The sequence below is a fragment of the Glycine soja genome, chromosome 5 (genome assembly GCF_004193775.1).
Source record: "Glycine soja cultivar W05 chromosome 5, ASM419377v2, whole genome shotgun sequence".
In the NCBI taxonomy this organism is placed as follows: domain Eukaryota; kingdom Viridiplantae; phylum Streptophyta; class Magnoliopsida; order Fabales; family Fabaceae; genus Glycine; species Glycine soja.
The window spans coordinates 2686156-2712463 of NC_041006.1; the positions used below are offsets into that span (position 1 = coordinate 2686156).

Here is a 26308-nt window from a genome sequence, read left to right on the forward strand (position 1 = left end):
TGTAGTTTAAGTTTTATTGTTATCCACGAAAATAACTAAATAAATAATTGGCTAAATGACTGTTTTGGACATTGATTTTATTCAAAATAATCATTTATCTTTTAAAAAATTTACTTTACCTTTTTATCTTATTTAAAAAATTAAAATGATCACTTATTTTTTAAAAAAACTATTGAAAAAATGAAATGAAAAGTGTTGTGGTTGTGGTTGTGGGGCTTAATCTGATTGATTACGCCGCTTATTAGGTATAAATAATTGACATTTGATAAATTTATCACTAGTCTCTGTCGCTCTCTTCTTCTTCCCCTAACCCTTCTGGATTCTTCCACCGTCTTCGGCCACCACTCACTCGCTTGCTCCTACACTTATCTAGGTCAGCTCACTCTCTATTTCTTCATTTTTTTGCGGATTCTCGCACCTGTTTTTATGCACGCGAATCGGATTTGCATGAACTCAATCGTCGATGGGGCACAAAAAGCGAAACCCTGCGCCGCGCTCGAAACAATCCCTCGCGGCCGCCACCGCCAACGGTGGTGCCACCTCGCCGGACGCCGACACCGCCTGCAATGTTTCCGATCACAACCCTAGGAAGATCGAATTGGCCACGCTCCAATCCGAGGGTTCCGATTACTCCACAATCAAGCTCGAATGCGAGCGCGCACTCACCACGCTCCGCCGCGGGAACCACACCAAGGCAATGAAGCAGTTGAAGGAGATTTGCGCCAGAGAGGAGGGCTCGCCTCACGCCGCGTTCGTCAACCGAGTCCACAGCCTAATGTGCTTCAAGACGGCGACGGTCATCACCGACCCGAGCTCAAAGCAGCGGCATTTGAGGAACGCGCTCGAGTCGGCTCGGCGCGCGGTGGAGCTCATGCCGAATTCCGTCGAGTACGCGCATTTCCGCGCCACGGTGATGTTGGAGGCTGCGAGTGAAGGGAAGGATTATGAGGAGGTGGTGCACGAGTGTGAGAGGGGGCTCGCCATTGAGAACCCTAGTGATCCTGCGAAGGAGACATTGCAGGATGAGAGCGAGCAGAAAGCTTCTTCTCTTGAGGAACGGATTGCGCACGTGCAGAATGAATTGAGGCAGCTTATTCAGAAGTCGAATATAGCATCGTTGTCGTCTTGGATGAAGAATTTGAGCAATGGGGAGGAGAGGTTTCGGTTGATTCCGATAAGGAGGACCCCGGAGGATCCTATGGAGGTGAGGCTGGTTCAAACAAGGAGGCCTAATGAGATCAAGAAGGTGACCAAGACACCTGAGGAGAGAAGAAAGGAAATTGAAGTCCGAGTGGCTGCTGCTAGGCTGATTCAGAAAAATTCAGAGTCGCCACAATCGGCGAATGAGGGAGATAGGGATGATAGGCAGTTGGATTCATCTGCAGGATCTGGTCAGAGGATTGGCGATAGGAGGAGGCATGGAAACGTTAGGAAGAGTGGCTTTTCAGCTGAGAGGATGAAGTGGGTGCACTCATATTGGAATTCGGTTAGTATGGATATGAAGAAGGACTTTCTTAGGGTTAAAATTTATGATCTTAAGTCGCACTATGGGTCTTCAAAGGATACTTTGCCAAATGATATCTTGTCAGAAGCTTTGTTTTATGCTGGGGCCAATAAAACATGGAAATTCTGGCCTTGCTGCAACTGTGAAGAGAAACATTCCAACCCGGATTCTCACAGGCATCATGTTGTGCAGGAACACATGGGGAGTCTTTCGCCACAAATGCAGAGACTTCTGCCCCACAATGTTGATAGTGAATGGATTGAGATGATTCTTAATTGTTCTTGGAAGCCTCTGGATATCCTAGCTGCAGTTAGAATGCTTTATAATAAAGCAAAGTTCAAAAGTTCTTCACTTCCTGAGGATTTGTACTTGGATCATCATGCTCTGGACTATAATGATTGTTTTAAAGATGCAAGCAGCTCTTACATTGAGAAGGAAAGTTCGGGGGACAGTCTTCCTAATTGTTCAGTAGAATGCAACAACCATTATAAAATTATAGAAAATGATGTAAGAGAAGGTGTTGAAGACCAACTTTCTATGGCTAATCCCATTATTGACTGTTGGCCGGTATCTGATGACCCTGAGCGTGCAAAACTCCTGGGGAAAATTCATGCCATTTTTGAGACTCTTATTAAGCACAAATGTCTTGCCGCTAGTCATCTTAACAAGGTCATACAGTTCACTATGGGTGAGATACAGGGTCTTGCTGCTGGTTCTCAACTTCTGAATCATGGTGTGGACCAAACACCAATGTGCATGTGCTTTCTAGGAGCTACACAGCTTAAGACAATTTTCCAATTTCTGCAGGAAATATCTCATGCTTGTGGGTTGGCCAGAAATGCTGATAAAGGTGGTAGTCCCACAAATGATTTGCTCAATATCAGTCAAGGTCCTGAGATTAAAGACAAGATTGTACTTGATGGAGATGCATCATGCCTCCTACTGGATGAGTGTTTATTGCAAACACAAGTCACTGCTGGTACAGTTCAGGGGACTGTCTTGGATGATGTGACCACCCCAAGCTCTCCTGATGGAATTTCATGCTATAACGATGCTTTGCTATCCTGGATATTTTCATGTTCACCTATCGGGGATCAGTTGACATCATGGCTACGGACCAGAGAAGATAAACTAAATAAAGGAAAGGAAATTGTACAGTTGCTTGAGAAGGAGTTTTATCATCTACAGGGCCTATGTGAGAAGAAGGGTGAGCGTGTAAGTTATGAGGAAGCTCTGCAAACAGTGGAGGATCTTTGTCTTGAAGAAGGTAAGAAGAGGGAAACTGTTGGTGAGTTTGTCCAGCGAAGCTATGAATCTGTCTTAAGAAAGCGAAGAGAAGAGCTCATTGAGAGTGAGAATGACATGATGTATGTCAGCAATAGGTTTGAGTTGGATGCTATATCAAATGTTTTGCAAGAAGCAGAAGCAAGAAATGTTAATCAATTTGGCTATGAAGAAACTTATGCTGGTGTGACTTCTCAGTTATGTGACTTGGAATCTGGTGAAGAAGATGAATGGAGAATGAAGGATTACTTGCATCAAATGGATGGTTGTATAGAAAATGCTATTCAGAAACTGAAAGAGCATTTATCCATAGAGGTCAGTTTGTTGATTTGTTTCATATGTCCACAAAGATAACAAACAGCAAGGATGTCCTTCTGCCTTTATGTTCTAACCTTCCTTTTTTCATTGTGTAGCTTAGCAAAATTGATGCCCGAATAATTAGAAGTGTTACAGAGATGCAGCAACTGGAATTCAAGCTTGGGCCTATTTCTGCTAATGACTATCGAGCAATATTAGTGCCTCTAGTGAAGTCGTACCTTAGGGTTTGTATTCAAACTCCTGAAACATGTGCCACTGCTTTACCTTTCACTTAACTAAGTGTTCCTTCTTTTTTTTTTTTTTAATATAATTTAGGCTCTTTTGGATGATTTGGCTGAGAAGGATGCAAGAGAGAAGTCTGATGCTGTAAGTGAAGCACTTTTGGCTGAAATTGCTCTTGATTCCAAGAAGGCTGTTAAGGGGGGAAGTGAGAGCACAAGGCATGTCGAGAAAACAAAAGATAAGAAGAAGAATAAAGATCACAGAAAAGCAAGAGATTTGAAGGTGTTCATCATGCTTGTGGAATTTGTTCATTTATATGGGCCATTGTCTATGACAACTGACTAAAGTTTCTTTCTCTTGCAGGTCGCTAGTGGTCATGCACAGTTCTCACTTGGATCAACAACTCCTGAGTCAGTATATGCTTCATTTTTATTTTATTTTTTATTTTTCTGTCACTCTTCTTAAAAATGTTTTTGATGTGTTTCTGTTACAGTTCCAATCTAGTTGCACCTGAAAGTGACTTCCCAGATAATGAGGTTGTTGCTATGAACGATGATGACTTGGAACAACTTGAAGAGGAATTTAGGCGTAAGATTGAGTTAGAAGAGGAGGAAAAAAAGCTTGAAGAAACTTTGGAATTTCAGCGAAGGATAGAAAATGAAGCCAAACAGAAGCACCTTGCAGAGCAACAAAAAAAATCATCTGGGTTATACTTGGAAGGAGTGGTAGACAAACTTCAAGATTCTGAAACAAAGGTGGATGCTGATCCACCAGATGCTCATGAACATGTTGGAGTACTTGTGCAGGTATGAATCTCTTTTTTGAGCTTCTCCTACTGTGCTTAGGGAGTGTTTGGTACAAGGTTAGTTTTTTTATGCCCGGGAATTATTATTCTTGGGATTCATGAATCATGGGAATCGCGATGCCTAGGAATGAGTAAATTTGTTTGGTTGATATCCAAAAAAAATTGTTTGGTTGGTCATATAAGTTTCTTGGAAATAAAGGAGTAACATAGTATTTTTATCACAAACTTCAATTCTTTACCACACTAAATGATTTAATAAGAGTATCATGATATGTTTACCGTAGTAGGAAATGTAGCCAAAAAAATTATTGGGAAACATTGTTTCCTGGGAATGCCATCTTTTAAAAAACAAACCAAACATGAGAAACATACATTTTCAACTTAAGATTCCCATGAAACTAAAAATTTGTACCAAGTGCCCCCTAAAGGGAGACAGAATTTCTAGTCACTAGTTTTAGAGTTACTGTTGCATGGTTAGTGGAAGGTAATATACTACTTCAAATGTACTAATGGAAGGAAATAATACTTTATAAATAATGATTAGGTATTAAGGAAATATACCTCTGAACTTGTACATTTTTGAACTTATACAATTTTTCAGGACCAGCTGGTAAAGGAGAATGGATCCCGAAGCAATTTGGATGGTGTGCTTACACCCACAGCAAATGGTTCCCTTGATAATTATTCGCATCAGTCAAAAGTTAAACAATGTTGGTGGTTTGAGTGTCTCAGATGTGGTGTTATTATTTTTTTTTTGCTTGAGGTTCTCCACATTTATTTATTTCATTTTCGCAGCAGGTTTGCCTAATGGAGTTGTTCCAGAGAATGGTCTAGATCGCCGTGCAGGAAAAAAACATAAACGGAAAAATTCTTCCAGACAAGTTGATGGAAAGTTTGAACCTGTTTCATCAGGACAAGAGAATATTGAAGATACACATACTGATTATCACCTGAGAGAGCAATTCAAACTTAATAGCAATCAAGATGTTAATAATGGTTAGTGTAACTTTGCCAAAATACTCTTTTGATGTAATGCTGGTGCATAATTATCTAATTAGTTTTATTTATCTGATTTGACTCCCAATTCTTTTCAAAAGTAGTATTCAACTCAGAATTAACTACTGGCTGCTAGTTTGTGCTATTGTATAGCTTGGCTTACAAAAGTGTATATTGATGCTCAAAATTTGAAGAAGCAGTGGGGAAGACTTTCCCCTGTCAAGATCATTACAACATTTTATTTATGTTTGAACTTTGGTGGCTTGATATCATTATTCATTTGCCAGTGGTAGAACTGTGGGCTCAAGATCTTGATTTAAACCTCATGTTTTGCTTTTTATCACTTCTACCACATGCCTAATCTTTTGAAGTGTGTAATCTGTAAAATCAATTGAAGGGTGCTTGTTTTGTCATATCTTGTTCTACCTAGTCCATCCATTTGTCATGATGTTATCCTTCTCTATTATATGGCTCTCTTAAAACATGTTCCAATTTTATGAATATTTATATGATATCGAGATCATTTTATGGCTAGGTTTATATTTTTTATTTTGAAGGATGAATAATTATGAATTTATGATCTTATCTGGTCGGTATGGATAGAATGATAGTATGATTTATGAGATCAGTTTCAGTTATACTTTCTCTGGTAATGCTTATTTAGATCTTTCTTTTTCCCATTGGACTTTCTTCCTTCTCATAAAAAAGTCTGGTTAAAATGTTTGCTGCAGTATAATATTAAATTAGATTCTAAATAAGATTTGGTAGTGTTTGAAAACTTATCAGTATCATTGTTGCTTTCTTTCCTGGGAGGATTATGTCAATATGTTAGTTGAAATGGTTTGTTCACGCAGAAATCTTATTTCAGTTGGTGAGCCTAGTTTAAGTCATTTATAATATGTTTTTTAAAATACTAATAATTAAAGCATCTTTTGAGTATGAAAATTAATTAAGTTGCTGTTGCTTGGATGTGCATCAGTGTGGCAAAACAATGGATCAAAGGTGATGGGAGAGTTGCAAGTAGAAGATGCAGAGGAGGAAAGATTTCAAGCTGATCTTAAAATGGCTGTACGCCAAAGCCTGGGTATAATTTTTTCATTCCATGCATGTCTAGTTATTTCTCTTTCTTCATGCAAAATCTGCCTCACCGTAAATGACCTCGAGAAATGAAATGAGCTTGAATCCTCATTTCTCTGAAAGTTTTCCTTTTTCCTATTCTGATCTTTTGGCATGTTGTTTTCTGTACTCGCCTCCACAGGATGAATTATATATATGTGATTTACAATCTCAAATATGATATAACTATGAGGTTATGAAAACATGTCAAATCCTAAATATTTACAGAAGATATACAGTCCCTAAATAGGAGATATTTGCCCTCAACAAAAGAAACTTTCCTACACATGTATAATTTCTACTTGGCCCACTAGCAAAATTTGGCATAGACTATTAGCTGAATCCTGAGAGTAATGCTTATGTTTCCTACTCTAAAAAGTAATTCTGGGTTCATCTTGAAGAATTATGGAACTATGACAATTCTCTAACTTTGAAAGATACTCTTATCAGACACGTATCAAGCTCGTGGAAATTTGCATTCAGTTTCCAGTTTAAGAATGCCACAGAGAGCTTCTTCACAGGAAGATAGTGTGGATTGTCTGCCTGTGGAAGACTCAACTGATAATGTGAATGGGGCTACATTGCTTGGTACTGGACTGAAGAATGAAGTGGGTGAATATAATTGTTTTCTCAATGTTATTATACAGGTGGGTCTTTTGAAAGTTTTCCACTTAATCATAATATTGGCTAGTGCATTATTATTTTTTTGATGTTATATTTTCCATAGCCTAAAATGTTTTTTTTGTACCTGTATGAGCTCAGTCACTATGGCATTTAAGACGCTTTCGGGTGGAATTTCTTGGCAGATCAAGATCAGAGCATGATCATGTGGGTAATCCTTGTGTTGTCTGTGCATTGTATGAAATCTTTACTGCACTGGACACTGCATCAAAGGATTCAAGGAGAGAAGCAGTTGCACCTACATCCCTCCGGATAGCTCTAAGCAATCTGTATCCTCACAGTAATTTCTTCCAGGAGGTAACTTCATTGACAGACAGACAAAGAATGGAGATATTTCTTATGTTGACGATTTGATTAATATGCTGATTTTGACAGGCTCAGATGAACGATGCTTCTGAGGTACTGTCAGTGATATTTGACTGCCTCCATCGGTCATTTATTTGTGGTTCAAGTGTTTCTGATGCAGAATCAGCTGAAAGCAACTGCATGGGATCTTGGGATTGTGCAAATGGTAGTTGTATAGCACATTCACTTTTTGGAATGAACATTTTCGAACAAATGAACTGCTATCACTGTGGTCTTGAATCCAGACATATGAAATATACTTCCTTCTTTCACAATATAAATGCCAGTGCCCTCCGGACAATGAAGGTATCTTTATTAACGTTTTCTTTTAAAATCATAGTGCTTCTGATTTTCTTGCTGCTGGGAGCATGGGCAAATTATTATGTTAAGTACCTTAGCTGGATCCCTTCTTTACTTGCTAGGATACGTTTGCTGAAAGTTCCTTCGATAAGCTTTTGAATCTTGTGGAGATGAATCATCAGTTGGCTTGTGATCTAGAAGCTGGTGGCTGTGGCAAGCTCAACCACATCCATCACTTTCTCTCAACTCCACCCCATGTTTTTATGACAGGTACCTCAGTTGTTGCTTTTGGAATGTTGTTGACTTTTTTTTATATATGCTTTTGGTACTTTTTCTTATACGTTTGTAATTTACAGTTCTAGGTTGGCAAAATACAAGTGAGAGTGCCGATGATATAACAGAGACTCTGGCTGCCCTAAGCACCAAGATAGATACCAGTGTCCTTTATTGTGGTTTAGATCCTAAATGCGTCCATAACTTGGTGTCAGTGGTATGTATTTTATTGTTAATATGTAAGGAATGTTTATATTTAGTTTGACTGCTTATTCTTTGCCTCTTTAGTGATGAATTTTGCTTTATTGCAAAAGGAACACAATACAATATAAACATTTCCCCAGTGATTTTTTTTTAAAAATATTGCTTTTCTTATTGAAGTCCTGAAAGGACTGCCCTGGACAGTGAAAAAGTTCAATTGTATACTAAATGAGCTTATCTTTCCATAAAATGAAGGAAAAAATCTAAATGAAAAATGCAGATAAATAATATACTTATGCAACCCCTACATTATTCCATTTTTTATTAGATGGTTGAGCAACATTTTTACTGTTGACTATTGAGTGGAATAAAGTTGTTATATAACATGCCACGATTTTCTGCATCATATATATGCTAATGTGCCGTTTAACCTTTAGGTTTGCTACTATGGCCAGCATTATCATTGCTTTGCTTATAGCCATGACCATGAACAGTGGATTATGTATGATGACAAGACTGTCAAGGTGAGTTGAATCTATGAACAGATGGCAATTATTTTGTTTGTCATTCTTGCTGTGTTAAAAAAATTCTTCAATGACCAGGTAATTGGTGGATGGGCGGATGTTCTTACAATGTGTGAAAGAGGGCATCTACAACCTCAGGTTCTTTTCTTTGAAGCTGTAAACTAAATTTTTGGTGGAACTGATAACATCATTTGCTGGACTGAAGAATGTTGAGTTTGGGATTCAATTGGTTTCTGGTGGGGCCCTGTTTATGCAGATGCATTGCATGTCTGCATAACACAAAAGTGGTTTAGGCAAATAAAATTGCAAGTTGCAGTGATGTCGACTAGTTTTGGCACACATACCTCTGTTGGGATGTATAGCATTTTAAAATTTATAATACAATTCAGGGTTTTAATAGGAGCAGGTTCTGGCGAGGGATAATGATGACAAATGCATTTAGTGTAACAGGATGACTTAGAAGAGCCCAGAGTGTTTGGTACCGAGCATCACTGAACACAATTGGTTCGTTTTGAGAATATCAGATTCATTCCTTGTATCCTACCAATAAGCAGGTTTTAGTATTTTGCTAGATGAACCACAATTTGTGGAGAGGTTGGCCAGCAATGTATGAGAAGATCTTTGGCTGTTTTATGATGGAAATAATTGCCCACTATTATCGGGAATATATATATAGCATTTGTACGAGGGGAGTTTATTCATCAGTTGTCGAAGAAATTTCCCTCCCACCCATTTCCCCCAAAACAAAAAAGGGATCTGTATAGTTCTTATACAATTAGATATGTCAAAATGTCAGCTTCTTGTCACTTAGGCTGTAAAAGGAGTGTCTTTCTGATCTTCTGATCTACTGCACTACTATTCTCCCTTCCAAGAAACCTGTGTTGGAACGTGCTGCATGGCAGATTTTGTGCAACAGTAAATTGAGGAGCTTCCATCCTTTGGATCCCCAACACTACCTTATTCTTGTTTTCTTCCATTTGGGTGGGTGGTGTGGGATGGGGATCCGTAAGTTGAGTATGATTGAAGGTAATGAACTGATTTTATCAATTTATGGTTGGAGATGTTAACTCTAGCTTTGAGTGAGGAAAAAGCTGAAAGGTTTTGGCACAATTTTGTCCTACACTTTTTCGGAGTAGCGTAAGTGAGATGCATTATTATACTTAATTATTCTATATACATTAGTGCAATTTAATACTTGGTGTTGTTTTTTGTCCTAATTATTACACTTTTGTCCTAATTGTGTTATTTTTTTTTAATACTAGGTGCAAAATATTACGCTAATTAATGTCGTGTAAAGACATTTTGTTAGAGATCATTGGTGTCTGATGTTTTTTATAAGAAACGTTTCAAGAATTTCTCATGAATGAAAAATAGTAAGCTCTTTATTTCCATGTTGTCTTCGTTTCTACTCACGTTATTAGTGGTGTTTGTTTAGCATAAAATTTAATTTCATAACATGTTTTCATATTAGTGTTGTTGATTTTAAGAGTAATAGGGTTGTTAGAAAAAATTGTTAACTTTAGCAAGTTCTAGAGTATTTATATACTCATTGCATCTTTTATTGTTTCAATCAATTCAATGGGATATTATTATGGAAGTTCTCCTATTCGATGAGCTTTACGATTTGTGGCTGCATTAACTTAGTATGATTTGTGTCTCTCTTATGAAGAGAGTAATGATTTCGTTACAAGAGAAGAAAAAATATGGACGCTATCAGTCCTATACAAGATTCACTCAATCTTCTTACATGGTATAAGTTTGACAGGCTTGATTTGTTGACAGCTTCTCCATATTTCTTTTTCGATCTTTTCTCTCTCGTTAGTATACTGGGGAAGCTTAGTGTTGATTTTCTCGGTGGTACCGAGAAGTGATATTTTTCTTTTATAAAATCAAGTTGGAAATAAAATTTAATATAAAATTTTGGATGTAACACAAGTTTTGTTTCAACTCAATTAATTTTAGATTTAGAATCAATTGTGAATTATTTTACATTTAAAATCAATTCTGAATTTTTTTTCTAACATGAAATTAAATATGCAAAAATATATTTAAAATCAATTCAGGACTCAGAATCAATTCTTCACGCCAATCAAATTAAATATGCAATTAAAGAATTTGAAACCTCAACATGGCTTGACACGTCTTGTAACTTACCAAACCATATTCCAAAAGTACAAAAATAATACCTTAACATGCCTAATAGAAGGAAGAAACTTACACTAAATACTTTATGAAGCACGAAATACAGAATTTGGAAGAGCAACGAATATAAGTTCTAAAACATTATCTAGTTAAATTACAAGTCAGCAATACAATTTCTTCTCCTAAAATGAATGAATTTATAATGTGAAAGAATAATAAAATTATTATAAATCTCTATGATTGTTTTATTAGAAACTATATCTTAAGTTTCTAAAATTTCAATTATCAATAGAAACTATATTAATTATTATTATTATTATTGGCAATAGCAAAAAAAAAGTGGCACATCAAACCAAACCTAAAATACACATGTTGAAGTTTCACGTTTTCAATTTTTTTTTTCAAAATCATCACCATCAATAACTTTGTCATTATCTTATATCATTTATTTATGAAAAAATTATTGGTATAAATTGTGGTGATGGGTTCCTTAAAAAAGAAGAGAGAAGAGGGATACTCTAAGATGTTTGCAAGCACTAACCTTTAGATTTGATTCATCTTCATCAATCTTTATAGAAATTGGATGCAATGAGGTGTCTCAATAAATCTTGATATAATGAAGTTTTCTTAAGGGGTAGGGGATTTAGGGTTCTAAGATATAATGGAGGGGGCACGTATGAGTCTGGTATGTATGGGAAAGGAAAGAAAATCATACCATATTAATAAAATCTTAGCTTATCAAAAAAATAATTCACAGGTTTTTTATTTTAATTGTGCAATCAAATCTATTTCATATATCAATACAATGTCAAAATTTGATTGCTATTTAGAGCATGCCGACATTTTAAATTTGTTAAGTGTTGAATATGCTTCTTATCCAACCAATACCAAGTCATGTATTAAGACTAATGAAAGTGTTATTGCATATGTATAAGCAGTTACATTAAAATTTAGTGAACTAATTGTTTCTTTGAAGTCTATGGTAAAGTTTTGTAAACATGTGAGGATTAGATGAAAAATAACATGATTTCCTATTGAAGGTTTGAGTAAGTGAAATTAATATTTTATGTTGATCATGTATTCTCTCTTAAAAATTATACTTATCTTAAAGTTTCCTTATATCCGGTGATAATTTTATAATCAAAGGGAATGAAAATTACCATGATTTTACAACAAAACCAATCTAATGAATATAAATTAAAATATTATGGCGTTATCCACACTTTATTGTATGCGTTTAAAGAGTCTGAGATCTAAAACAAAGTGGACAACAAATGTCTACTTGTAGAAAGTTATCACGAATGACATTTTTCTTGTTTTTCAGACTGAAGATGCAATAATGATTCTAAATATTTTGCAGTGCAAGATCAATAAAATGTTATGAACAAGAAGATATTTTTAAATTAGAATGAGTATTTTGGCACAAGCAATACAGATGAACATTAAATGTTTTACAACCCAACGTTTAAATACAAAGAAATAAGGGAGAAGCAACTTTATGCTCTCAGTGGAAGAATCATAGAACTCTAGTGTTGTAGGAACCACAACTAGGGCATCTGTGGTAGAGCCACTGGAAGGGAGCCTCTCCATTCTTTTCACAGTCGTTACATAATATAACCTGCAACTATTACAGGATCCATCAGAGTACGCATTTTGAAAAACCATACAACAACGCAACAAAAATAAGAAAAATAGCTGACAAACCTGAGTTTGACCAGAAAGCTCATCAGAATATCTCTCTTCAGCCAATAACGCATCTAACATCCTAAAATATAACTGCAAATCATTCTGATGGTTTAAGAAAAATTATCACTTCAAAGATAAATGGTGTATTGATAACAAAATTCAAAAACCAACCTAACACTTCAGCTAATTCGGACAGGCAAATTGAATCTTGAACAATTCGGTAAGAGTTTTTTAAGCATGTAAAATGACAACGAGACAAGACAATGATAGAGTTACTGAAACAGGAATCATACAAAGTGAAAAGATGTTAATATTGTCCTGTAGAATTCCATTGTCCCTTTTATAGAATTTAATATTGATGGCTAGACATTAGAACTATAATGCAACTTATGCTGTAACTAGCAACTCCAAAAGCCGTACTTTATCAGCTTTTGTAAACAGTCATCAAAGGATTAGAAAACTTCTCGTAATTCTCCAGCGTGTGTAAGTAATGTGAAATTCAATGGCAAATGTGTTATCAACAATATGAACAATATATTTTAATATAAGATACATAATAACATTAAATAATAACTGATCTGCATGTCTCCAGTTGACTTGCTACATATTGGGCTGGTATAATTAAACAGGTATATTCCTGGAAGTACCATCACAAATGTTACTAAAGTTGTTTTTGTATTTTAATTTGTGAGGGAAATAAATACAAGGAAGTAGCTGAAAAGATGTTGAGTGCATCAGATGGCCACATAGTAAAAAAAATAGACATATGGTCGTGTGGCTAGTGCAATTATCACTGCCAATGAGCCAAATTAAATATTCAATTCATGTGAGTTGAGTTCTTGTGATACCATAAACAAATGCTTATTGTCGTTGTTGCCTTCTTCAATGTTTCTACCAAGACTATTTTTTCTTGATTTTGCAATACTTTCCACTACGATCAAGTCTATTGCAAAAAAATATAGTGAAAAATATGCTTATGTTTACTGTTGTGTTTTGCTTGAAAGACATATTCAATAGCTTCATCATTTCTCATTGAAATCCTTTTGTGCATGATACTTGATAGTTCACTTTGTGTGTGTGAATTTTGCAAGTCACAAGACTCTTCAATAAAAAATATATTGACTACAAACTTTTTAAAATCACGATTTTTTTAGAATCTTTTTATATGTAAATGTCTCACAAAAAATCTTTTTATATGTAAATGTCTCATCAAGCTCAAATATTGAGAAATACTCAAGTCTCAAATCGGCTGCCTCAATCCTTGGAGTGCAACTTATATATCTATTGGACAACTTCACTTAATGTCAATTGGTTTTGAGATGAAATCTAACCTGGTATTAGAGCAATTGTTGTTCACGCACCAAGTCCAATAAGTGCTGGACGTGTAGAGAGTGTATTGGGAAATATTCAAGTTCTACTTCGGCTTTTTGATAAATTTATTCTCTTTCATCTTCATCAACTCAAATTCTCTCTTCAATATAAGGAACATAACATATTTGAGCTTTTTTTTATCCTTTAATCCATCTTGGATCTTTTTCCATACTTGATGATTAGCTGTTTCCAAGTTCATAATTTTGGTAAAAAATGTGATATGCAAGTTCTGAATACAAACAAGTGATCACTTTATTTTTCTTCAACTCTCCTTTCTCATAAGCTTTAATTTGAGCAATAGTAAGATTTTATTGGTAGGCCAGGTTTAGAGATCACAACATTCCATAAAACTTGAGATCTTAAAAAAATCATCTCGACAAGTCAAATGTGATAGTTTTTACCTTTAAACATTGAAATCATGCATATGAAGAATTGCTAGAAGTAGACACATTTGCATAAAAAATGTCTGAAAAATAAATCACTCAGCTTTGTTAGTGTTTGAACTCAACTTCACTGTTTTTCATGTTTAGTAAAAAATTGTCTCACTGCCTTTAGACTCTAATAACTGTTGATTTTTTTTATGAAAAAATATTAGAAATTGAGAGATAAAAATTAAAGAAAAAAATTATCATCGAAATTTATAAAAAAAATGTTTACGTATAGAATTACAATGAATTTGAACTTCCTAACAAAATTTAAATTATCATCAAATTTATTGAGATTACATTAGTTAACTAAATACAAAACATAAAGGATAAAAATCTACACAGAATAAAGAATTTATCTAAAAATAAATTTTAAACATGGAAAAAATTTATAGCTTTGACAATTTGTACTTTATTGGTTAATTAAATTAGTTTTTAAAATTGGCTACCCAAGAGATTATTATTATTTGACTTGACTGATTGCTATCATTTAATAATAAGTTGACTTATCATTTCAAATGTTTATTATGAAAAGAATATAGTACTTATTTATTATCATTTGTATTTTCAATGCATTAAATATTTTTTGATATAAATTTTTTTATTCTGATTATTTAAAATCAACACAACGTTACAACAAATATATATGTTTGGGGAGCCCAGAAAGAGAATTTCTGCTTGAGATAGGGAAAGGCGGAAGTTGGGCCCAAACAACAGGCGGAGAGGTTAGTGGGCTGGGCTTTCGTTTCTGTCACTCCTCGCATCACAAGGGGATTTTCTTCCTGGATTTTTCTTTTACACCCAAAATATTTTTTATAATTCTAACATTACCCTTACATATAGTCTATACACATTGTCAATCCATATGAATTGACAATACATATGGACCAATCCGTATGAGTCCATACAAATTAGCAATCTATGGTGACCCATACGAATTATTAAAAATAGGTTTTATCAAATAATTTTAGATTAATGGTCCATGCAAGTATTGAACATGTGACTTTTGTGTTATTAGCAAAGTTATCAAACTCAAAAGTTTAGGAAAACTCGTGAAAGTTCTATAGACTCGACTTATGAACTCAACTCGTAGACTCGTAAATGTTCACTTTATATGAAAATAATAACAAAATATTTATAAATAACATACCAATTAAATATTTCAACAACATAATAAAGCAAAATAGTAAATCATAAATTTCACAATACTTAAATAACCAAGTCTAGTAATGCATCACTACTAGATAATAACTTACATATAGTAGTGGTAGAGTATTCTCATCGAGAGTTTAATGTTATTGAAAAAAAAGGTTTGATATTGTTAGGAGTGAGAATTTTTCGATTCAGAGGCGATACACTAAATAGAGGTATGTTAAATAGTAAACAGATAAAAAACAACCTAAAATAACATGTTTTGATTTAATTTTTTTAACTTGTTGACTCGTTGATTCGATGGTAAACTCAAGAGTCTATCGAGTTTACTTATAATTTATTGAGTTTATCCAGAGTCTACTAAAAAAAGAGTTTACACACGAATCAACTAACTAACTCACAAAGAATAAGTGAACTCATAAATTGGTAAGAGTTAGCGAGTTAACTTGAGAGTTTGATAACCATAATTATACAACGCTCTAAGCAACTGTGTTAATGAACCAATTATGTTAAAAAAACAAATAACGTTGTTATATATACTAATAAAATTTCTAATGTATATTTAATACATATATAAATTTATATAATAAATTTTGTAACAATTAATATATGCATGACTTTCTAATGTATTTTCTTACATATATAAATTTTAAATAAAAATTATAAGTTTAATAAAAAATTATATATATAAAAAATACATTATTAAATAATTATATAAACTTATATATGTATTAAATATATATTAAAAATTTTAGTATTATATAATATTAATTATTTTTTAATATAATTAGCCTATTAACTATGTGTGTTAAAATATTGTGTTAATAATGTAAAGATGAGAGGTTTAAGACTTATATGAATTATTAATTTTAAATTATTTCATAAAATATATTTTTAATATAATATGATCTTTAAGTCTCGTACTAGTATTTTTTTTTTTTTTCTCTCACTCGGTGTATTAAAAAGATGCTTGGTGCATGAAGAAAGTGTTTTGCCAATTTTCATCTCTATAACTCTGTGCCGTGTTTGTTTATTCCCAATTTGAAAATCGTGACAGAAGAAAAAGAACGAAGAAAAGGGGAAAGGGTTTCGATTTCGGAAGAGGAATAATAAGGAGCTTCTGAAAGAGAGGGTTCAGTGTTCGAAAATGAAGACGACGAAGGGCGGCAAGGTCATGAACCCTACCGATGCTTACCGAAAGGAGATTCGGAAGAAAGAATTGAAAAGGGTACTCTTCACTTCCTTCAACCTACGCTCCATTTTCCCCTTCGCTGTTAATTTGATTTTCTTTCACTTTTTTCTTTCATCCGTGCCCTAATTCTTCCTTTGCTATATCCCTTGAATATGTTTCATTGCCAATTGATTGAAGTGCAAGTAGCTATTCTACAAAAATAATAATGAAATAGTGATGCTAATAGGGTTTTTAACTCAAGGAGCTGTTTCAATGAAATGAACTTAACTTTATTTGCCGTGATTTCTGTTTTCATCTAAGTATATGTTATTGTTATGTATTTTTCTGTTGTGTATTGCTTGTGTTTTTGGGGAATTGAGCTCATGGTCTGGTTCTGTTTCCACTTTTTTGTTTTGTTTCGTTGAACAGAATAAGAAAGAAAGAAAGAAGGTGAGGGAGGTGGGGATTTTGAAGAAAGATCCTGATCAATTGAAGAAGCAGATTGAGAACTTGGAAATGATGAGTAAGTCATGCTTTATTTTGTACTGGAAGTCATGTAATGTGATATCATCTATTTTGCTTATCATTATTATGACAAAATGTCTGTTGAGTGTTGAACTGTTGATAGACTATTTGATCGGGCATCTGGTAGTTGTTGTGGTTTGAATGAATCTCTTATTCTGTGTAATTGTAAGAACCAATTTGTAGAGAGTAGTAACAACTATTGAAGTTTTCATTAGTCTTAAATATATTGTGCTGATGAAAGAGAACTAGTTAATTTGATTTATACAAATTTTTTCATCAGCTTGCTAGTAAAAATTTCAAATTAAAGATGGCGAACTCTTAAATGACCATGGAGAATCAAAACATGGCATTACAGTGCACAGGGAAGTTCCCTCTGAATTCTGTCCAAAGTTATTTTTGTCCTTGAAGGATACCCTTTAGTCTCCATGGAGCATGGACCAAGAATTATGTCTCCATGTGGATTGGATAAATAAGAAATTATGTCATATGCAATTATTTATATAGATGTTGTGGTATGAAACATAAACATTTATATATTTGCTTCTACCAGATAGTAGCATTGGGAAATAATGTTACTACATATACATGGACTCATGTGGTGTGCTACTTACTGCTTTATATGTTTTTTTGGGGTTATACCCAGACACAGGGAGTTTTTATCTACAGAATAGCTTCTTTTTTTTTTTCTTCCTGAGGTGTGGGGGGTGGGTGGGTGGGGATGTTCTAGATTGTCTTGTTTATTCTTTATTCGTTTTTTTTTTGTTCATACTCTCTACCTTCCACTTTTTGTTTATAAACTGGTCTGGAACTCTGGATATATTGATTTATTACTTGACTATAGTTGTTTTCTGGGATGTAGTTGTATAATTGTAAATTAAGTATGATGTCTTTTTACAATTCTTTTAACTATTCAAATTCACTGTGCATTGTTGGTTGTGGCAGAGGCTGATGGTGCTTTGGATAAAGCAAGAAAGCACAAGAAGAGACAGCTACAAGATACACTTAATCTTGTCATAAAGAAGAGGAGGGTAAGAACATATTATGTGTTCTTTGTGTTGGGCCACTTTTCTCTATTACTTGATATTGCTTTGCAGATTGTCCTGTACTTTGTGTGCTGTGCACAATTATGTGCTATATTGAATGTAAATAAATAAGATAAAATGGTGAGGACTGTTCTCTGGATTTCTAAAGCCAATATCTAAACTATTTCTCTTATGATCATGTGACATATTTTAATACCTTGACTACTTTGGAGAAAATTTCCTATCAAACTTCTTTCTCATACATGGAGAAGTAAAGGAAAACTTGGTGAGTTTTAGATAGTGAGAGTTCATGTTACAGTGTATGGTAGAAACAGGATACTTCTGATGGAAGAAAAATACTCATTAGTCCATTACATCATAATCCAGAGCAGCATTGACCAATGCGTTATAATGCAAAACTATTCTTGGTTCATTATCATCTTTAGTCTCTTTTTTCTTTGACTTGGTTAAAAACTGCTATAACATTTAGGGTAATTGCGATTTTCTGACCCCTGAAAACCAGGCTTATGGCAAACACCTTGGTTTTGTACCATTTTTGTCCACAGGCATGTGTCGTTCAAGTACCTTAAGGTCCCTCTTGGATTCTTGGTTTATCACATTCCGCAATTGGTAGTTTTTATGGAGTATAATAGAAACGTATACTGTCAATGAATGAAAATATTCATTACATCATAATCCAGATCAGCATCAACCAATGTGCCTGCTATGATCCAAAATACCTCTTGGTTCTTTATAGTCTGCAGTCTCTTTTTCTCTGTCATGATTAAAAACCATGTGTTATCGCAAATAGTGTGATTGCTAATTTGGTGCCTCTGAAAACCAGTTGTAACATGCACATTGGTTGATGTACCTTTCTTGTCATGGGCAAGTCCCATTAAGAGTAGCTGAATGGCCCCCTTTTGGGTTTATCACACTCTGTAAGTGGTAGTTTTAGTCGATATTTTCTTAAACCCATATAAAAGGTTGTGCGATCCTGGTTACAGTCTGTAATGAGTTTCTATTGAAACACCGAAACACATCTGTAATGGGTCATTGTTAAACTGACTTTTGAGACACATGTTTTTTTTTACTACAATTTTAATCTTGAGTGGTACAAACAAGGCAAAACAGAACTTAATGTAAATGGAACATTCATGAAGTGAGTTTGATATTGTTTTAGTAGCAGAAGCTGTCTGGTTATATGTATATAGTTAGTGGAGGACTGAAAATTCAGTGTTCAGAATTTGAACACAACGTCCAATTATATGCTTTATTTAGTTAAATGGTTTCTACCAATTGTTAATTATTGATCTAGATCTAATCCCTCTTGTATAGGAATATGAAGACAAAATGCGGGAAAAGGGTGAGACCCCAGTTATGTTCAGGTTAAGAATTTTCACGTCATTTTAAAATATGGATTTATTCCCAATTTGTGTTTGTGTAGTTCACACATTCTAGGATGTCTTTTTGGCAGTCATTTGGGGCCTCCTCGAAGGAGAACAACTGCAGAAGAAGAAGAGAGGGTTAAGCACCCGAAGCCTGAGGTAGGTTTTAGGTTGTTTGTGTGTGTGCGTGTGTTTATGTTTTCCTTTTCTTCCAAACTAAACTGGTGTAGCTGTCGATAACGGTTGAGTTACTGATTTTTACTGCAGGACTCTGTTTATTATCATCCTACATTAAACCCTACAGGGGCTCCACCACCAGGGAAACCTCCTATGTTTAAATCATCTATAGGTATGCTGAGCTTCTTTTTCACATTTGTGTTGTAAAATCGTGAATCTATAAATGATGTTGGTTTGACATCTCCCTTATTTAGTAAACTTTTGTGCTGGAATGCAGGACCCAGAATTCCTTTGTCTGGTGCTGCATCATCCTCGGCAACAGATTTGGAGAATGATGTATTAACTGTACCACCACCTCCCCCGCCGCCACCACTGCCTGATGGTAGCAGTGCGAGTTCAGCAGATGGTGCCGTTTTATCTGCATCTTTGCCATTGCCCCCTCCCCCTCCCATGCCTCCAAAGCCTGCTACTGCTGTGCCTACATCATTACCACCACCTCCTTTGCCTCCTCCACCTCCTGGTCCCCCACCTAAAGAACAAGTTGCAAATCGCACTCTTCCCCCTCCACCCCCGCCCCTACAACAGTCTCAACCTCCTCCACCTGGTACCAGTGGAGGTGAAGGGAGAAATCAGTCTGCATTTGCATTGATAGATGATTCACCTTCCAAGGAGCCTGGCCAGGTAGGCTCTTGTCTAACTAAATGACATACGTTTTCTCTTTAAAGGCATGATCTGATGGTAAAGGTATTAAAGAACATGAAATTATTGATAATGTTGAAAGCATTCATTGGTGCTGTTGTAGGTATCTGAAATGATTTAGTACCTGGATACTACTGTCTTTCAAAATCTAGGATGTGGATATGACATGGATATTGATTGAATGAATACTAAAAGTATGCTTACAAAAATATAACAAAAAACTTATATATATATATATATATTCATTTTAAAAGCACCAAAGACAGATTTTAAAGATTTTATAGGGTTGTGTAAATCTTTTAATCTATTTTATCATGTTTTGAAACATTGCAAAACATTTTTTTTTGAATTTTGGACACATTAGAGACATTTTTTTCTTGTATGTGTTTTGATCTTTGATTCAGGTATGCCTCTGGTTTTTTGGTATATTCATTCATGCTTTGTAGATGAGAAGCTTTTTGCATATTCATGCTTAATAGATGGGAAGGTAATCAAGGTAGTATACATTTATCATGGTTGCCAAATGGGAGGAACACATTACATTTGATTATAAGTTTAAAACCCAGGACTTGGTATGATTCTCCTAAACAGAAGCTTCTTACACAGTAACATAATTTATAAATGCAGGTGCAGCTTCCTCCACCTCCTCCACCTAGTCAGGTGCCACCCAAGGCTGGTGCTATCCAGTCTGATGGTGCTGTGCTTTCTACTGAGAATAAGAATTCACTGTCAAGCCAGGAGATCCCAAAAATGGTTGCCGGGCATCCTCCTCCAAGGCAACAACCCCCTGTTCCAGGACCCACCTTAATCCCAAGTTTACAGCCTGATGTATTACTCCCTGGAATATCTCGTTTCCCTCCACCCCCGCCACCACCCGATATGAGACCTTCTTTGTCCGTCACAGGGCTACATGCTCAGGCACCACCTCCTGGAATGATGGTCCCCCTAATGCCAAGGCCACCATATGGTCCTCCACCTGGTCCTCCTCCAATGATGAGACCTCCACTTCCTCCTGGTCCTCCTCCAAACTTCCAGGAAGAGGATCATATAGCAACTAGGCCACCTCCTCCTCCTCCGAAACCATCATATGTTAAATCTGCTGCTTCTACTGTTGTTAAAAGGCCATTAGCTCAACACACTCCAGAACTAACAGCCATGGTAAGTTGAGGATTTTTTTTTTTTTGCACTTCTTTTTATATTGGCTCTTAATTTTTTCTTCTTTTAGTGATCTCTATTACTTGTTTGTTTTTTGCTTAATTTTATAACTGAAGAGTTTTTCAAGTAAAAATTTCTTTCAACAGTGTTTTGATTATAAGCTTTCCTGAACTCGAAAGAAGCTAATGCCATCATTCTGTAATTTAGTCTGGTGGTAATTGTTTGTTGCTACGGTATGTAGTGATTATATAAACCAAACTAATAACAACTAAATGATTTATTGTGCATTTACTTGTATGGGACATATTTTCTTAACGGAAGAAGTGTTATCTGTGAGTTGAATCATGAGGAAAGATAGCTGTTAAATAAGTTAATTTAACATATATCTGAACTGTTTATGATTGAGAACTTAAAACTGGCATCACTTGTTATTATTTCAATCTCTTTGTATATATTCTCTAATTGAGTCTATATCTTGTTTTTGGCTAGGTTCCTGCATCTGTGCGAGTGAGAAGAGAAGCGGCAATGTCTAAAACAAAGCCAAAACCGGCAGTGTCAACCTCTAGGGCAGTCTCTGGTACATCTGGACCAACTATTGTGAAATCAGAGTCGGTGAGCTTGTCATCAGCTCCAAAAACACAGAGCATTGATGACTCATATACGGCTTTCTTAGAAGACATGAAAGCCCTTGGTGCACTTGATGGTTGAGATCGTTGTGAGTGCCGGTGCTGGATGATGGTGAGGGCGTGCACAATGAAATTTGCTTAGTTCAAATATCCTCTCTCGTGACCTCACTCAATTTTTTATTCTTGGTGATCAAGTCTAATCATCAAGACCATGTATACTCTCTTTTGTGACTCCTCATTCATCTCCTTTATCTCTCTAGTTTAAATTAGTGCACTTTTAGTTGATAATAATATATGCATTGTTAACCAATGGTGTGTTGATACTTCAATAAAAAAAAAAGTTACATTCTATAGCTACGTTTAAAAAAAATTAAAATTGAGAGAAAAGAAGTGAAGATTGACATGCAACGTTTTTTAAAGAAAAGTAAACTAGTGTAAATGTTTTTTAAAAAGTATATCCAATTTATTGTATAAGAGTGGATTAAACAAATAAAACTAATCATATTTTTTTTTGGTGAATAAAATTAATAATATTTTGTTGTTTATAAAATTTATTATATTGTTTATTTAATGCATATATTAATTCCTTATGTTGAATTTTTACATGATTATGTCATGTGGAAATTGTGTCTATTTATACAAGTGTGGATGGGTTATATTAAAATTGTGTTTGAGAAAGTAAATTTTAAGAGATATGATCATGGTGAAAATTTAACAAAAGAGAATCTATCCTCGAAGTATAACCTGTTTTCCCACCAAAGGGATTTTTTTTTAAAGAAAATTTATCTGGGAAAGTGTGAATAGACAACGAAACTCCGCTTGCTGCCCGTATCCTATCAGGCCATTTATTGTTTGGTGAATGACGTAAAACAATTCCAATTTGTTTATTGATAGACTGTAATGCAGTATAGTTTCTCAAAGTCTGTTGGAATCTTAACTATTAGTTTTTTACTTGTGTTGTGGTCAAGTTGGACGTAGTATTTTTTGTGAATCCCTTATTAAACTTTTTTTTATCTAAGTTAGAGGGCTAAACTGGTGAACATGAACTTAAATTAGCCCGTTCACCGCTTAGGACTCTCTTGGAAGAATTTAGGCCAAAAAAATGTGCCTTTGCTGAACGTAGGTCCACCTTGACCTAGCACATGCTTGTGAGTCACTAGACGACATCGTGTGACATCAACAACTAGCAGATGCCTTTCGCCTTCAACTGGTGTTGGGTTATAATTTAGAACTTACTAAACCAGTGCAATCTATGCTGGCCACAGACACCGTACTACATAACAAACTCTTTGGACCTAGTGATGGATATTTATACTTCATGATGGGAGATGGTGGAGGTTTAGGTGATCCATACAATTTTGCCCAAAACTAGAAATCATTGCTTGGAAAGATTATGAGGCTTGATATAAACAACATTCCAAGTGAGTTATGCATCATATTATGAAGCATGAGGACTAATTCTAAAATATTATACCATTTAATTACTCATATGCTGGCCATTCAATACAATGGATTCCTTGGGAATCTTAAAGCACATTAATATTGTAAAGTTATTGAGTACTAATTATCATTTTTCCCTCACTCTTGAGAATGACATCTAACACAAATCTTCAGGTGCATCAGAAATGAGCAAACTTGGCCTTTGGGATAGCTACTCCATTTCTAAGGATAACCCATTTAGTGAAGACAAAAATTTGCATCCTGAAATAGGGGCCTTGGGATTAAGAAATCCATGGCGATGTAGTTTTGATTCACAAAGGTCTTCCTACTTTTTTTGTGCAGATGCTGGACAGGTTTGTGAATGCTTATCCAAAAATAAATCTTATGGTAGTTAAATTTATATAGCACTGTAATGCAATCTGCAATTTAACTCGTCAAGAGAGGGGAAAAGTGTCTGTTTGTGACAAATAGTAGCCAATTTCCTCAGTATATAGAAAAGAGTTTCTGAAAATTTTGATTCCCTGCTCCTCTTGAGAGACCTGTACAAATAAAATGTCATGAGCACTAGTGTGGACTCGTGGTATTCTTTAATAAAATCTTTATATTATTTAGTGCATGTCTGAATTTGCTTAATTTTCAAGATATTTTTTGTTTCATGAAATCTTTCTGTAGGATTTTATTCATAAACTACTTCGAATACAAAATAAGCTAAGCTCTTCACAGCAAGGTCATCAATAGGCCTGTTTGTAGCGTGACTACATTACTGTTAACTTCCCTGCATAAATTCGAGGTGTTGATGAACTTGAAGACACAATAGAAAGACTGAAAGAGCATTGGAGAAATCAGAAGTCTACAAGCTGACATGACTAGAACTACAGAAAAAAGTTGAGTGAAATGTATTACATAATTCATTTGCAGGATCAGTTTGAGGAGGTGGATCTCATCACAAAGGGTGGAAACTATGGTTGGCGTGTTTATGAGGGACCCTATCTTTCCACTCTTACTGAGTCACCTGGTGGCAACACCTCCCTTAATTCCATAAATCCAATTCGCCCAATATTGGGACACAACCATTCTGAAGTAAACACGAATGAAGGATCCGCATCTAGCACTGGTGGTTATGTCAATCGATCTACCACTGATCCTTGCATGTATGGAAGGTAAAACAAGCTTGTGTTTCCCTTCATGGCCTTCAACTCATTTAAAATATTTAGTTGAAGAGTCTGTAGGAAAAACAGAAACTCTTCCGTCGAGGTATATATCAAATTACAATTTAGGTTGAATTACTCCTTTGATCTTATGCTGACACAATCTTTACATTTCTACAACTAAAAACTACTTGTTTTTAAGTCTTTATATATACACTTATTAATCCATTTTACTTATTGCCGTCCAAAATTATAGAGATTAAAAAATAGATGTATAAGGACTAAAACAAAAACAATTTCTATGTATAAGGATTAAATAAGTAAATAAACCTATAATTTATCTATTCAACAAGATTTTTAGTTCATTAAGCATCCCCATTGTTGAGATTCCAACATGGATTAGAGATATGACCTATAGATAGTTTTTATAAGATTTGGATAGTTCTCACTTTCAGCGGCGGATCTTGCTAGAATATTTTGAGGGGGGCAAGTAATTTAAATACATATACTTACATTTATTTATAGCATCATATATAATAAGAAAAGTCATATATTTGTTTAAGGAAGAAAAAAATTTGGTGTGTGGTGGGTGGGGGGGCATGGTTTCCCCGGCTACAACCACGCCACTGCTCATTTTATATGACAATTTTGTAAGGTTGAATTAGATCTTAAGCCCACGTTCTAATATGACCTATGGTGACATAAACTCTTGATAGGAACAAATAACACACCATGCATGCAATATTATCAGGCTATCAGCTCTTGCTAACAATCGGTCACTGATTTTTCAGGTACTTTTATACTGATCTTTATGCAGATGAAATATGGGCAGGCATCGAAGAGCCAGAAAATAGTGGAAATTTCACCACTAGCAAAATGCATTACAGTTGTGCACATGATTCTCCTATCCAATGTGACTCTGTACCCGAAAGCTCCCTTCCTGCTCTGGGCTACATCTATTCATTTGGTGAAGACAACAACAAAGATGTTTATATTCTTGCAAGCACTGGTGTTTACCGAGTTGCTCGTCCAAGTCATTGCAGTTACACTTGCTCACTGGCAAAGAAAAAGGCAACAACAACCACTCCATCTCATGCAAGCTGTTGTTGGAGTTACTTCTCTGGATATCTGTTTCTGCATATTTCATCCCTTTTGTTGCTTTTGATAGGTTTTATGTAGTGTTTGCTAATAATATAGTATACTGTAATCTTTGCACTTAACGTGTAGATAAGAGAATATTTAACTCACCGGTTCTCCTTTCTTTTCTACTTTTCAACTATTTTTGCTCTCCTTCTGCAGGATTAATTACTGAAAGACGAGTGTATTAAGATTCTAATTCTTCTGTCAACTCTTCTCCATTTGATGAGTTGGACTATATATCAAAGGTATAGTAAAGGAGTTCTGGCATGATTGAATCATAATTTGCAAATAGTTAGGTCAAGCAAAAAGCAACTTTCAAATATTTTATTAATATATACTCATCATTTTTTTTCTTCTTTTTTCCACATAGTATCAGCTTATCACCAGTTGCAACACTTGAGTTGTGGCCGTTACATGTGAATTGATTCCACAATTGTCACGTGATATTGTCATGCCGTTACAGATGCTGCTGTAA

General features: G+C 35.0%; 2 protein-coding genes and 1 pseudogene across 4 annotated transcripts; all 3 read left to right on the forward strand.

The window, feature by feature from the left end:
* The first annotated feature begins 265 nt into the window (after positions 1-265).
* LOC114411897 lies at positions 266-9960 on the forward strand. 2 transcript variants are annotated; one of them, XM_028375636.1, is made up of 15 exons: positions 266-3103; positions 3202-3330; positions 3422-3610; positions 3692-3738; positions 3822-4134; positions 4735-4843; positions 4929-5129; positions 6109-6213; positions 6696-6892; positions 7008-7223; positions 7302-7577; positions 7694-7841; positions 7928-8061; positions 8483-8569; positions 8648-9960. In XM_028375636.1, the coding sequence occupies exons 1-15, from the start codon at positions 464-466 to the stop codon at positions 8732-8734; spliced, it is 4878 nt and encodes a 1625-aa protein (XP_028231437.1). In that variant the 5' UTR covers positions 266-463; the 3' UTR covers positions 8735-9960. The 2 variants fall into 2 exon arrangements, with proteins under 2 accessions (XP_028231437.1, XP_028231438.1); XM_028375637.1 differs by having other exon boundaries at positions 4932-5129.
* Positions 9961-16303: 6343 nt separating this feature from the next.
* On the forward strand, positions 16304-22456 carry LOC114411898 (protein EARLY FLOWERING 5-like). 2 transcript variants are annotated; one of them, XM_028375639.1, is made up of 9 exons: positions 16304-16573; positions 16946-17039; positions 17984-18069; positions 19399-19448; positions 19538-19607; positions 19716-19797; positions 19903-20306; positions 20958-21482; positions 21969-22456. In XM_028375639.1, exons 1-9 carry the CDS (start codon positions 16493-16495, stop codon positions 22185-22187), a joined length of 1611 nt encoding a protein of 536 aa, XP_028231440.1. In that variant the 5' UTR covers positions 16304-16492; the 3' UTR covers positions 22188-22456. The 2 variants fall into 2 exon arrangements, with proteins under 2 accessions (XP_028231440.1, XP_028231439.1); XM_028375638.1 differs by having other exon boundaries at positions 16305-16573; positions 20952-21482.
* Positions 22457-22768: 312 nt separating this feature from the next.
* Positions 22769-26072, forward strand: LOC114411900 (annotated as a pseudogene).
* The last annotated feature ends 236 nt before the right edge of the window (positions 26073-26308 follow it).